The sequence below is a fragment of the Anser cygnoides genome, chromosome 8, assembly GCF_040182565.1.
Source record: "Anser cygnoides isolate HZ-2024a breed goose chromosome 8, Taihu_goose_T2T_genome, whole genome shotgun sequence".
NCBI classification, from domain to species: domain Eukaryota; kingdom Metazoa; phylum Chordata; class Aves; order Anseriformes; family Anatidae; genus Anser; species Anser cygnoides.
In genome coordinates, this window is record NC_089880.1 from 12,166,247 (window position 1) to 12,180,641 (window position 14,395).

Here is a 14,395-nt window from a genome sequence, read left to right on the forward strand (position 1 = left end):
CTGCAAGCAGTTGCTTCGTTGCTGCTTTTTGCCTTCTCCGCTGGTACCTTTGGCTCTGCCGCGCAAGGTCCAGCAGGGCTGGTGTCATTGCCAGGGACGGAGGGTGCAGCCTCAGCTCGGGGTCGTGACACAAATTCGTCCAGGAGTAGCTGAGGATGGTTGTGGACTTCCTTAGGAAGGAGAGACCGGATTCCACTTTGATGGTACGGAGGAGAAAATCATCTGTAATAAATGGTGTGTCTGTACAATGAGGGAGAAGCTGTTCGAAGCACATTGTTCCGTCTTGTCTGAATGGCAGCCTCACCCAAAAGGCTGCTTTCAGCAGCCGAGGGCACGTTCGAGTGGTTGGGCTAACAAGGTAGGACCGGAGGGACCTCCTGGCACATCAAATCAGCCCTTGTTAGTAGGGGCAGGCATGCCTCATAACCTCCATCATGAATCTGTCAGACCCCATCTTGAGCAACATAAGCGTTTGCCTTTTCCTAATCCCACCATGAGATTCTTTTTTTCCCCAGAATTCAAAGCAATCGCCTCTAAAGCATGCGGCGATTTGTTCCCCAGGAGCTGGTGCAGGGTACAGCCAGGGCCGAAGAGCTCCTCTGCCCAAGGAGCTCTTCAGAGACCAGTTAAGAAACTGGAAGACGTCTGTAATGCCTCTGTGCTTATATGGGAGGTGTGAGACCTTGTCCAGCCCACAGCTCCTTGCTGGAAAGGCACAGCTCAGGAGGACTGCAGTGTGCAAAGAGCAGGGGTGATGTGCAGGGCGGTGCTCCTGAAGGAGAAAGGTGGGAGAGATCGGGGCAAATGGCTTCCTAAGGGGAAGTACTGGTATTTCTGCTGCTGGAGCTAAAGATGAGCACTATTTTATTTTATTTTATTTTATTTTATTTTATTTTATTTTATTTTATTTTATTTTATTTTAATTATTATTTTATTTTATTCCCAAACTTTTACTGGCACTCAGGAAAAACGCTCTAAGTCTGAAGAACAGAGTGTAACTGGCAAAGCTAGATAAGTAGCAGTACAAGACTGAAAGTCAGAGTTACACCACGGAGCGCTGTCTCTCCTGATGTGAGGAGGGACGTGGCCTTGTTGGCAGCAGCATTTTTTTTAATTTTTGCTGGGGTTGCAAATGGAAGAGCATCACTTTTTCTTTGTTAGCAATTACTCAGTAATGCAAATAAAGTTCTGATTTTACTTTTGCTGTGGCTCAAGGTTCGAGAGCAGATAAACGGGAGGAGTGCCGTTACCTTTTAGCACCAGGAGAGCTGTTTCCCTCGAGCTGCCCCGTTGCACTGCAGACATTTTCTCTGCTGCCTGCCAGGCTCAGAGCACGGTGACCTCCCTGCTGGGTCTGGGCTTCCCCAGCAAGCTCCTGTTCTTGCGAGGCATTGCCTCTGAGTCTGTGGTTGTTTTCATTTATTTACCATCCTGCAAGTGACCCCGTTGCGATCCTTTCTGCAGTGGTGGTGTTAAGACAGAGCTTGGCCGTGCTCGTGTCCGAGAGCAGCAGGCTGGAGCACGCGAGGGGCCAGCACCCGTTCCCCAATGCCTGCTGCTGGCAGCAAGAGCAGCAAGTTGGGATGTCACAGGTGTTGCAGTTGCACCAACAGCTTCTCCTAGAGCTAAAAGCAATATTCTATCTTCAGATTTACTAAAACTTCTCTTGCCAGCCAAGCAAGCAATTTCTCATGAAGTTAAGACCTCTTACGGATTCTTAAAACATGCAAGAGCTTTGTGTGAGTCGCTGGAGCTACAGCGCTCCATGGCAATTAAGAAAGCAAATGCAGGAACCTTTTTACCCTGCTGTACAAATCTGCACTTGCCTATCTAATAGGGCACACAGGTCGGATCAACCCGTCTCAGAAAGGATGTAGTAGAAGGAGGGAGACTGAAGAAGAGGATGAAAGGGGATATCAGAGGAAGCGTGGAGCTTCTGTCCGAAGAGACAACAGGATGGGTTGATAGGAGAGACTGTGACTACAATATGAGAGGTCTGCAGACAGTATGAAGAAGGTGAATAAAGCACAATTATCAAAGAGTACCCAATAATATAGGGCATCTGTTTTTAAAACCACCAAAATAAAGTATTAGTTCATTGTTCACCCCTTCACACACAGAACACTAAGTTGTAGGGCTTTCCTTTAGTGAGGCCAAGAGCATGAATAGGTTAAAGAGCAGAAACGAATTTGAAAAAGGACCTGGAAAAGGCTGAGAAATACCCTCACCTGTGCGCACCCTCTAGCTACAGAAATCCTTAAGCCACTGAGTTTCATAAGCTGGGAGGATCTAACCAGGGGACTGATTGCACTTGTCCTGTTCCTTCTGCTCTTTTCTCCAAGCCTCTGTTAGGGGCCTCTGTCAATACGGTATTGGAAGGTCCTTTGGTCTGACCAAAATCAGCTGTTGTTACGAGCTTGTTTGTGTAGCACGGAGAATGAAGGTTTAGCCTTTTATCTTCTGTGGGATTGCAGAGATTTATACCAGGACTGAATGTGGTTTGTGTTGGCTGACTTTATAGACCTGTGCCAGCTCACAGGAGCAAGTCTTCTGCCCTGGCACAGTATTGTTTAAAAGAACCTTTGTTTTCTAGGAAGCAGGATCTTCTGTCTCTTACCTGGAAAAAAACATATTGTTCTTCATGCACCGTACCAGGAGTCTGTTCCACTCCAGTGATGCTATTGAAATGTCTGTGGCAAAGTTAGGGCGTATGACGTGCACGTGGCTTTGTGCTGTGCAGTAACACAGTGCTTCTCTTGCTTTTGTTTCCTGAATAGGGAAGAGGACAAGAACATTTTTGACTACTGCAGAGAAAACAACATTGACTATGTAACCAAAGCCATTCGATCAAAAAAAGTGGACGTGAATGTTGCAGATGAGGAGGTATGGATAAAAAAGATTTAAAAAAAAATCTTTGTTTTGCTTATTAACTCAGTGTTAGGCCTTTTCAAAACTCCTTAGTTAGAAATGTTATAAGGTACTCCAACACTTGGTCACTGAGATGAGCGTAATCTGTTTGAAAATGGTAGCTTTCCACTGGCTTTCTGGTAGTGGATGCCCTCTGATGCTGTAGCATACCAGAAACTTCCTATGTTATTTCCAGCAACACCAGCTGCAACTTGCAGAGTAAGACCCCTTGCACACCTCCCTTTCTGGAGGCATCATCCAGTCTTTTTTTTTTTCCTTATCTGAATCAAAACACCATTCCCCCACAGGGAGCTAATAGAGCTATTGCCAGAAACCCCAAGAAAAAGACAGGCGTCTAAAACGTGAATTGTGTCAATCCTTTTTTTTGGTAAAAGTAAACACCTGAAGCAGACAGTTCAGCCCTCAGGATGCGTAGCAGAACCAGCTTCATCGCGCTGGGTTCAGTGCTTGCATACTGCCACCTAGCCCTGCTCTCGGTCAATAGTATGTACAGCTACTTTTGCCCACTGCTCTCCAGCACATTGTGTCGCGGTGAACAGATGAAGTGCTTACACATTCATAGACTGAGACGCCACAAATTCAGTTGGGTTCTCCTGTAGCTCTAAGCAGATTTCTGCCCTCTGAGCCATGACAGCCCCGGCTGGGGCTCTGAATGCTGATGGCAGGGCCTTTTATTATTAATCAGGAATTCGTGTGAATTAATTTTCAGAGGAGAGGGAGGGTGTTCGCGATCAGGCTTGGAATTTCGCATCGTAAATTCAATGAACTGAAACTGCCGTGTGCCACACGGTCGCTGCAACAGCGCCGTGACCACAGGCTACAGCAGTGAGCACCCGGGGCAGAAGCTCAGAACATGGCTAGAGTCCTTTCATTGATAAAAGCTCACTTTTGAGATCACGCACTTGCAATAAGTGCAAATAATAGCATCACACTTCGTTTCCATTGATGGGATGCTCATTCGCAGTTAGGAAGATTCAGAAGCTGTTACCTTCCTTTGCATTCAAACAGCAAACGTGCTTGTTTTCAGCCAAAGAAATCATTTGTTTTGTTTTTTTAAATTGTGAGAGATAGCTGAAATATTCGCGTGCTCTCAGTGTAAACGTTCAGAGCCAGATCTGAAAACTGTAAGGTGACATCCTCTTTGAGAGTTACCAGCGAGTCCGATGTATGAGGGGGCCTGTTTCAGAACTCACAGGTATTCGCCTGTGACTCTTGCAGAGCAGGGAGCTGCTTCAGCAAACCTATGACACCTCTGCAACCTGTGAAAGGTTGATGGAAAGGTTGTCACTGGTGCAAAATCTCCCCACAGGTGAAATTCTCACAGCCTCACTTATTTTTGCTTACCCAGCAAATGCTTGGCACAGAGAAGTAGGAGCCTCTTTTTTTTTCTTTTTTTTTTTTTTGGCAAGTGCTGGCTTCCTGAGGCTCGATTCTAACTGGTAAATAAATAAATTAGAGTATCAAAAAGGAAGATGTGAAAGAAATATTTATTTCAGTTATTTTAGGGAGCCGAAACCATTACCAGTGTTGTTCGGTATCCAAATGTATTCTTCAGAATCTGGAGTGCAGCTGATTTTCCAATATCGTGCAGGTTGATCGAAGTTTTAGAACCCATTTTAGGATGGAGATAACCCAGAGCAAGCCTTTGGTAGAGTGAAGTGTATGCAAGCATAATCTTGTCATTTTCATTAACTGTTTTAGTGTTACTGCATAAATATATCCTGCCGTACCCAGAAGGTGCTTCTCCTAGCCCTCAGAACATAACTCACACTGTCAGTCTTTTGGTTTAAGCACGTATAAATTTAAAATGGCAGCAGGGATACGTACAAAGAGTTAACTTGTTATGGAGCAAAACCTGCCGAAGCACCAACCACTCTCGTGCTAACGGCAAAGCTGCCAGGCACAGCCTTTCCTCGTGGGTAATGACTCGGCCGAGGTTGTCAGGTGCTTAGGTTTTATCTCCAAGTGATGCATTTGTCCTGTATCTGATCGCATCCTCTCTAATTTGGCGCGAGCCTGAAATAAGTTAGCAAAAGGAGAAAATGAGAAGGAAAATGTAAAATGGGGACAAGCCTACTTAGAAGCAAAAGGATTTCAGAAGGGGCAAGAGAAGTCTGGAGGCGTTAGACAGGGACGGGCTTGGCAACTTTGGATGCATAAGCTGTCCACTTCCCTAGATTAAAAAAATGAATAAAAACCTTCATGTAGAGCACTGAAGCCTGCATACCTGCTAACAGTTTGGATATAATAAACTTCAGTTTAGAATTAGACAAAGAATCTAATGACAGCAATCATGTACAAGCCTCCATTTACTCTATCTGAATTGCCCAGAGTTCAACAGGATAGCTTGCACTCACTTAGAAGAAGTCGCACAGACTAAAACAACCAGTTCCTCGTGTGTGTGTCAGCAGGATTAATGAAAGAAGAAATGAACTGTGGCTGTGGGGTTACCACAGCGCTTCGGGCACGGGATTGTTTGCTGCCTTTATGGGAAAAATATTTCTTCAACTATTAACTAACCAGAAGTTGTCCAGAAGCGTAGATGAGCTGCTTTTGTAATTTGTGCCAAGGGCCGTGGAGGCTGTGGAGAGAGGTTTTTTATAATTGTTGGAGAAATCCCAATAAACAAACATGTTACCTGTGTGCAGCATTTAAGCCCTTGCCAGAGCTTAATGATAAAAGGCGTCTGGATGATGCTCGTTTGGTCCCCGGTTCCCATGCCGTTGAGACAGCGAGTGCCAAGCTGCTGCCAGCTTGCCAAGGCGAGGGCAGGTGGAAATGGGTTCGAAGCAGCATCGTGTTTCTGGGCTGCAGGCATGCTAAGGAAGAATTTCCCTGAACGTTTCCCAGCTCTGAGAGTGCTTGACTTCCAAATCAAAGCTGAATTTCACCTGGATTTTTGCAACCGCTGCCCTCCCGTTCACCACCTCCCCAGTCGCAGGAAGGCGATGCAGCCATTACGTGTGTCTCTCCTTAATTACCAGAAATAAATACTTGCTCCAGGTTGGATCAGCTGCCAGTGGTATGCAACAATTACAGCTGCAAACATGGTACCTAGAAGGACACCCTGATATCATGGTGTATCCGCTGGGTTTGGCTTCGTTCTCCTCTTTCTCTGCACAGGCTAATTGATATGAAAATCATTCCCATCCGCTCGTCTGCCGAGGCTCGGTGTATCCGAGACAAATCCCTGTCCTGTGCTTTGTTTGTGAACACCCTGTGACTTGGAGCTGAGCAAAATTCATATGCTGCTGGCTGAGAGAAACTGCTGCGGGAGCTGGCCAAGCTGGCAGTGGTTGTCCAGGCAAAGCACAGAAGATTTAAGAGGCAGGGTTAGTGCACTGGGGCTATTTTTATGCTTTTTTTTTTTAATTATTATTAAATATTTAAGAGGCAGGGGAAAATGCATCCTTTCATGTAACTTCTGCAACAACTGTTGTGTGTTTGAGCTGCAGGGAGCGAGCACCTCGATGTTTGACTGCGCTTGGGCAAGGCCTCGCCACTGCAGTGCTTTCCCCTGCAAAATTATTCGTGTCGGTCCGAGCCTTTCACTGCCTAATGAAATAGTCATATGGGAAGTGCTTTGGGAAAGCTCAGTCTGTGGCTTTTCACGTTTCTGCCCTGTCATTTAACCACGCGGACACATGTTGATAGCAAGCAACAGCTGTGCAGGCTAAAGAATTTTGCGCTGTGGATAGGTGATAGCCGTGCTGCACAACGAGCTGAGATCTGAACTGAACGAGCTGAAGTTTGGCTCACCTCTGAGGCTTTTTCCTTGTTAAGAAGACATGGGAAACAAGTCGACTTTGTAGCTGTACAGCTGTCTTAACTACCTTTAGCTAGAACTCCTGAATATTTTAATATGCTCCATTCTATGCAAACAGTAGTGAATATCTTCTTGTTTCAAATACAAGTTTCTTGGCAGCAATTATTGTTATATCATAAGGAAGTGGAGATTGTTCTGCAGGTATTTTTACTTCCATATCAAATGGTGTGCTCTTGCAGAGGAGGTCTCCAAAGTCCCCAGCACCCAGTGTTTAGGAGATGACACGCTGCAAGGGTGCAGCCACTTCTGGGCTGGAACGTGTCAGCTGCTTAATAGCGCACGATTACAATGCAGAGCCATTTAAGGCACTAATTGGAAAATATTGTACCCATTTAGAATTGCAGAGAAAATATATAGGTAAGCAGAGTGTAATTATCCAAAGTGGAATTGGCCCAAGACTTGAAATCCATACTCCTGCAAATAGCACAAGGAGATTTTTAATGACTGTAGATGATCGGGCCTCGGTTTCTCGTCGTGTTCACAAGGCAATGTTTGCAGCAGCAGCAGCTGTCCAGCGTTGTACAAGGGGACCAGTTGCACCCTGATGCAAAATTGCTGAGTTCACAGAATTGGCAGCCCAGTTCCTCCTGAGCTGGTGGTCTTCCTTCGTTGGTCTCAGCCAAACTCAGCACCAATAAAATGGAATAAGATTCTGGTTGTCTGGAGACAAATGTAAAACAGCATATTATAGCCACAAAACTGTAACCTGAGTTTCATGGAAAGGATAGAAATGGCTTTATTTTGCCCTACAACTGCACAAAAAATGCAATTATGTAATTTTGGTATTGTTCCTATACGCATGTGTAAAGAAAGTGGAGCAACCAGTTGGAAGTATTGACTTATTGTGCACATTGCAGATAGTGCTTCTTCTGAAATAAACATCTGGCATAAAGAAGTTGCTATTATTTGCCCAACCGAAATCCTTATTCTTAAGTAATTACCAGCCCAGGTAGAACTTAGGGATGCTAAAGATAAATCGAAGGTCTTTCCATGTTTACCTTTTTTTTTTTTGAATTTACTCTCTCCCTCTTAGACTTTGGTTGTGGTGTTGAGTACAAGAGCATCAATCATTAAATGGCCTCATGGATGTCATCAGTGCTTCCGTGGAAAGTCATTGTCAGAGAATTCATTCTGATTCAAGGTTAATTAGTGTAACATTAAAATTATGTGTTACAAAAATTAATTACTTGCTGGGTCAAAAAGTGTGTTAAAAAGCTTAATGCCTCGTGCCTGAGTTCGTGTTTCCTCCCTCAAAATAATGGTCTGCCTCCGCTGCTCCTGGAGAATGCCCAGCAGGAGGAGGGCGAGCTCCAGCCCCAGGTGTCTCCTGCCCCACCTGCAGTTTTTGGCACTCGGCTTGGGAAGCTTGGCTCACGCTTCCCGTTAGCAGATGAATGAGTTGCTCACCTTGCTCACCGCCGCTGTGTCGAGAGATTTATGGCCAGGCGGTGGCTGATTTAACTGCTTTCGCCTCCGAAGGTCTGGGGCTGGTTTGTTTAGGATTGGGAGAAACAGGGGTCAATCTGGCGGTGTCACAGGCTGGGGGATGAGTTCCTGGGTTGTTACAGTGATTTCCAAGGGCTCTCCTGTGCACCACGTGCTGTACTAAGTCAGGAGGGGCTGATGACACCAGGAAGCTTAAATTATTAAGAGTACATAACAAACAAAGAAAAAAGCCTTGCGTCCTAAACTGTTGTTATCTGCCTTTCTCTTTCGGCATGTAAAATCTTCAGTAGTTCATAGAAAATGTTAGAGCTCCTTGTTAAAAGGCTGTTACTGCTTTGGACCCAGTGAGAACCCACCCCCAGAACTTCAGTTCACAGCCTCTGCAGCCCTCTCTGATGCCAGCCGAGTTCAGCTACGACAGTCGGTCTGCAGAGGGGTCCGTGATGGACAGGAGGATCCAAACTTCCCATCCCATGGTGGCAGAGATGTGCAGGGAGAGTTCAGGAGCCGGGATTTGTAGGAAGGGGATGGGAAGAAAACTGCAGAGGTTTGGGAGGTGCTGGAGGCAAGGCTGCAGCGGCCCACGCCGCAGAGCCGGGAGGGAGGTGGCTGTGGGTGACACCTGCCCAGTTCTGATCTCCTCTTGCAGCAGAGCCAGGGCCCGCGGCATGGGTTTCAAGTCCAGATCAGGAGCACCAGTGTGTTACGTACCTTTTATTTTGTTTGTGTTTGTTATTGGTACTCAGTACTTCATAGCATGACTAGGTGTTTTGGGCTGTTTTTGGCTAGCTCTGATAATTTTCTCTTGGATGTTGTAGGGCAGGGCTCTGCTCCACTGGGCGTGCGACAGAGGACACAAGGAGCTCGTTTCAGTACTGTTACAGCACGCTGCCGACGTTAACAGCCAGGTAAGGAAGGAATGAAAGGCTGAACTTGAGTGATGTGTTACGTAGCCTCCTGACCAAACGTTGCACACAACTGAATTCTTCCAAGACTCCACAGCAAGCTCTTTCACACCATTAATCACAGAGAAGAGCATCCAAAAGCGTCAGAGGGAAACTGGCAGCAATTTTGGCATCCCTTAATACGCCGGGCTGGGAACTGCACTGCTTCAGCAACAGCTTAGCAAGGGGCTGGTTCCTTCTGGCCAGGCAGCTCGAAGCTGCCTGCGCTCACGAGTCAGCACTCCCGGTTTTGTCAGCTTGTTGTAACGAAGGGCTGACCTGTCTAAGTGGGATTGTACTCGGAAATAATTGTTCAACGTATTTCTGTCAAATTGTGATTGACTGCTCTTTACCAGCGTGGCTTTTGTAGCCTTTGTTCTCCTGCCCGTGCACCTCTCTTGACAAATTTGCTAGCTCTTACCAACAGTGGCTTAAACAGCCTTGCGATAGGCACGTCGGGAACTTGTACAACCTTAACCACACTTGCAACCTGCAGGCTTCTCAGCAGACCTGTAATGTTCATAGGTTAAATACAGCTGTGCTAGTACTTACACACAAAGTCTTTGTTTAAAAAAAGTCTATCTGGCCCTTGCCTGAGCAGAGTTGCAGATGGGATGAATATTAGGAAGCACGGCTCCAGAGGACCTGGTGAGACACCTATTTTCATGCTTAAACCTTGGAGTTTTTGGTTACAATGGATTTTGTAGGAGTTTTTCCTTGCATAGGAGGGCAGTGGAGCCAGCACAAATGGGGGGTGCACTGGCGGCGTGGCGTGCTGTCACATTCCAGGCAGAGCTAGTGAGTGACACGTCAGGTACGTCTGGGAAGAGCTTCAGCCAGACACTTCCCTGTCCCCTTCAACCCAACAGCCCAAGAGCGGGTTTGGTTTGGAGTGCTGTACCATGGCAGCAGTCTGAAAATTCACTTTTTTGATGTTTATCTCATTTCTTTGGGGTAAGGGCTGACTCTTAGAAGAAAAGGCTGAATGAAGAATCATCTTATTTTTCCCTGAACATTAATTTTCTGTTAAATTCTCTTTTTTTTCTGATGTATTGCACATTTTCCAACCAGATTATTTTTGGCCAGTAACAAAAGGTTAATAATAGCCATAAAAAGAAAATCAATCTTTGATTTTTTTCCACCAAGGTAATAAAGGAGAATTTTTATAAAGGTTCTGGTTTGCACATAGGTGTGTTCCCCGAGAAGGCAGACACATTTTTATTCTCAACCATTTATGAATTGCAATAACATCTCAAGTCTTTGTGAACCAATGTTTATTTCTTTTTCATTTTGACCTTTTCCCTGTGAGAATTCATATCCAGACAAGGAGCAGAAAGAGTTTTGTGAAGAGCAACCTAAAGAAAAAGGGGAGAGGGAAAAACTCTGGCTCCCTAACAGGCCATAAATGCCGCAGTGTCTGCTCTTACCCGTTACCAAAAGCTCTATCAGTTAATGTCGGGGCTGTAAAGAAGGGTGGGTTAAGTGTAAGGGAATCTCTGGTGACTTGAATCAGTGGTGCAATTATTTCAGCTCGACGTGCTCTCAGCAGAGCTTCTCTTCGCAGGCTGCCCCAGCCCGGTGTGCCAACAGCCTCTGCAATTTCCACCCGCTCGAGACTTCGGGTGCTTCCCCATCTCAGCACCTAAATGCAGGCAGTGTAAGAGAGAGAATGAATTTGGGGATTGTGAGGGTTAGGAGTAGCTAGTGAAGGAGAGAGATCTTACAGACTAATGTTTATTTTTTAAATTATCTGTGTTTTAGTATGCTTCTAAAAATTAGTCCAATGGCCTGACAGATTTACACTCTTCCATTACCACCTCAGTACCACTCATTCTTGTGGCATGTTCAAAACAGCTTCGGGTCTTGGAATAACCACGTGCTTCTGGACTGCCACGATCCTGCACCCTGCTTTTTGGTTTAAATGGTGATGCTACAGTTTCAGAAGGACATCACTGAATAGCTGCAGCCATTGAGTTCTCTGATTGTTCATAATTAGCTCTAATGGCACGTTTGAAAAGTGGTAACCGATTGCCATGGGCAAAGGGATGCAGAAAGGCAACAGGCTTCTCTCTTCCCTGAAAAGGGGCGTTTGTGTAAGTGAATTACCTAAATCTTCAGAGCCAGAGGCCATTTCAAAGTGGGTGGTGCTTTGGTATTCTGGGGCTCTGCTGGAAATATCCGGAGCTTGGGGATCGGTCTGAAAACAACCTCCTGCCACTGGAGCTCTGCTTGCTTGAAGTGTGTGCTTTTAACTGAGCGATGACATGGAAGGAAGGGGAGCATATTCGTAACCCAGCAGTTACGAAGCAGCTCAGGCAACATAACTGTAATATCAATTTCTAGCTTTAAAATATATGAAGACATGAATAAGTTTTCCTTGCAGAAGGTCAAGCAACAAAGGAAAACCTTTTTCCCCTGTTGAAGCTTCAGTTGTGACAGCTTTTCCTTGCAGCATGTGCTGTGGCCTTAGAGAGGAGGCTTTCTGGAGGCAGTGAATGCAGAACATGCAGAACTGCACCCTAGCTTCATGCTCCCCTGCAGCCTCACCGTGACATCCTTTGTGTTCCTTGTGCCAGGAGCAGCAAGCTGGCCTGGTTGGAGACAATCCTTGTCCCCAGTTGTGTCTGGTGGTGCAGTGCCAGCCTGGAGGAGAAGGCACAGCCCTGCTCCTGACTGTTGGGTACTGCTCGGCCACCTTTCAGGGGAGCTCACTGCAGTGGCAAAGCTTACGGTGTCGGTGCTCTAGGTGGAAGAGCGCTCCTGGGGCAGGGTTGAATGCCTCTGACTCTGGACACCTCCTGCTGCAAGAGCAAGGCAAATAAATAGGTGGTTTGAGGAGGATTCTGTGCTCTGGCACAAAAGCCCCGGGTAAGTGGTCGTCCTGTGCAGGGAGCATCGCAGCTTTCAAGTCTACAAAATATTAGTGCTGTTTTAAGAAAGATGAAGGGCATCGTGGTCTAATAATTGTCCAGTGAGAGAGAAAATGTCAAATAGTATCTCATATCTGCAACATCAAAACAGGAGACGTGAGACTCATCCTGGTCTTGCTGTGGAGGCACTTTTTTTTGCATCTGTGTGTAATTTTGTTTTCGGGAATAATCCATGCATTCAAGGTATGCCTTTGGGTAAGTGTGGGTAACTGTCCTGGAATGGTTAGCACAGAGCAGCTTACTCTGAAAAAGCTCTTCAACCCGACCTGGCCACGTGGATGAGTCTTAAACACTGTTAGCTGCTGGTGGGTCCGTATCACTTGGCATACAGGATAATTAAGGACTACGTCTGAATCAGTATGTGGTGGAGCTGCTGAGTTAAAATTGTACCCAAATATTCCTCTGTTTTGACTTAAGCCACACCATCATGCAGTTCTATTAATCAGCTTATTGATGTTATGGAAATCATTCGTATATGTAAAACTGTACTATATTTATAGGACTTCAGGGGTGAAAAAAGTTATAACTGACCTTCAGTTTTGTTTTATTTGCTGACCCTTCACGTCCTCGCTAAAGGCACACATCACTGTACAGAGACTTCAGAGCTGCTGTCAGTAAGCTTTCCATGGGTCGCCCATGGACCCTCAGGGGTTTGGGAAGGAAACTTGAGAACCAAAGCTGAAATCTGCCAGGTTAGGAAGTCTGTTGCTGGTATGTGTGGATTTTGTTTTACTCATTTGTACACCTGTCATTTCAGTGAAAGGCATCTAGTGCCTGTGGCTGCCTGCAGTGAGAGTTGGTTGCTCCCTGGTGCCAATGTGGATGTTGCGTCCGCATCTTGTACTAACTCACACAAGGCAGCACAGCTGTCTGAAGTCGTGCTTGTTAGCTTGTGATTTTGAGCTAGCTGGGTTTTATTTTTCTATTTTTTCCTCCAAGAGTAGCAAGAGGAGCGTGATTGCCTCCTTGGCTTGTCTTTTTTCCCAGTCCCCTGCCACAAACGTCTAGCAGACAGCAGCTACCATCTTCTCCATTTGCATGCTAACACACTGGTGAGTCAGAGGGCTTCTGGAGACCGGGACACGCGGTGGCTGTCCCATCATAATACCTTCGGTCACGTCTTCATTGGAAAAAAAAAACCTTTTCAAATGGAGACAATACAAACATAATAAATGGCAGGGAGGGTTCATCTCCCTCATGACTCAATCCTTCTCAAACAACATTATTATTGACTGGCCTATTGGTTGCCAAAAAGGAAAATCAATTGTACTAGAGGTAGTTGCTGGGCCACAGATCATGGGGCTAACCCAGCAGAGACAGGTTGATTTTTATCAACTGTGCAAAGACTAATTTCCGCCATTAGCTAAAAATGAAGTAGAAATTATGGATATGTCAAATATTGTCAAGATTGGTGGTCTGTTGGTTTGGTTTTGTTTGTATAATTCTTCTGTTTTCCTGCCTGGCTCTTAAAGGATTTTGTGCATACAGGGTAAAAAGAAGCGAGAAAAAGTCAGACCTCCTTGCCTGCAAGTCACTGCCTGTATTTTTTTATTTTTCCTTTTGACTATGTTCATTCTGATTTCACAGCAAGAAGGCGAACTACTTCAGTGTCTGTGTGGGCCTCGTGTTGGAGGTGTAGTGTAGACATTTGAAAGTGAAGCCAGTATCAGCCAGCACACATCCTTCCCTGCCTTCGTGCCCATGTTTTTCTGTATCTGTAGGGAGATGTTGAGGAAATTGGTGTGGGCATCTTGATGGTTCTTGATGAAGAACCAGAGGTCCCAGGCTGTGCCTGCACAGCTTTCCCCTCCTTGTTGACTATGTGCCTGTGTCCACGCAGCCCCCCACCACCTATCAGAGCAAACACCGCTGTAGGTAAGATGCCAGCCATCAAAGTACTCTGCTGTTATGGCCGTTCTCTAAACCTCATCAAATTTAAAAAGGAAAATACCTGAGCCTTGTGCCCTTTTTGTTAATGGCCCTGGTATAAATTTTCCCCTGAATATACTAAAAGCTTGGCTCGTAAAGCCATGAGGACCCTCTCCTGGATCTGACGAGTGCTGCAGAGGTTTGGCGGCGTTACGCTCGCCGCAAGCAAATGCCGCTGCAGGTGCTGCTGAAGTGACCATTGCTGCAGTAGGAAGTACAATGGCAAATGGATGAAGAAACTAAACAAAGATGAAAGGCAGGGCAACGAGTAATGAGAGCAGAATTATTAACCACAATAGTTTTCTTCTTTCTCTGTAACCCCCCCACCCCCAGCCCCTATCTCAATATTTCTGTAGTCGGCTTTGCCAAGCAGATCTCAGAAGACTGCAGGC

General features: G+C 45.8%; 1 protein-coding gene across 3 annotated transcripts in view; it reads left to right on the forward strand.

The window, feature by feature from the left end:
- The window catches only part of ACBD6 (acyl-CoA binding domain containing 6), an 80,563-nt gene that overhangs the window by 32,532 nt on the left and 33,636 nt on the right, over positions 1-14,395 (forward strand). For 2 of the 3 annotated variants that reach the window (XM_067001536.1, XM_048073377.2), the window contains exons 5-6: positions 2,778-2,883; positions 9,019-9,108. In XM_067001536.1, the coding sequence (XP_066857637.1) occupies positions 2,778-2,883; positions 9,019-9,108 (196 nt within the window). The remainder of the gene's footprint in view (positions 1-2,777; positions 2,884-9,018; positions 9,109-14,395) is intronic. The other variant, XM_067001537.1, reaches the window with a different exon arrangement.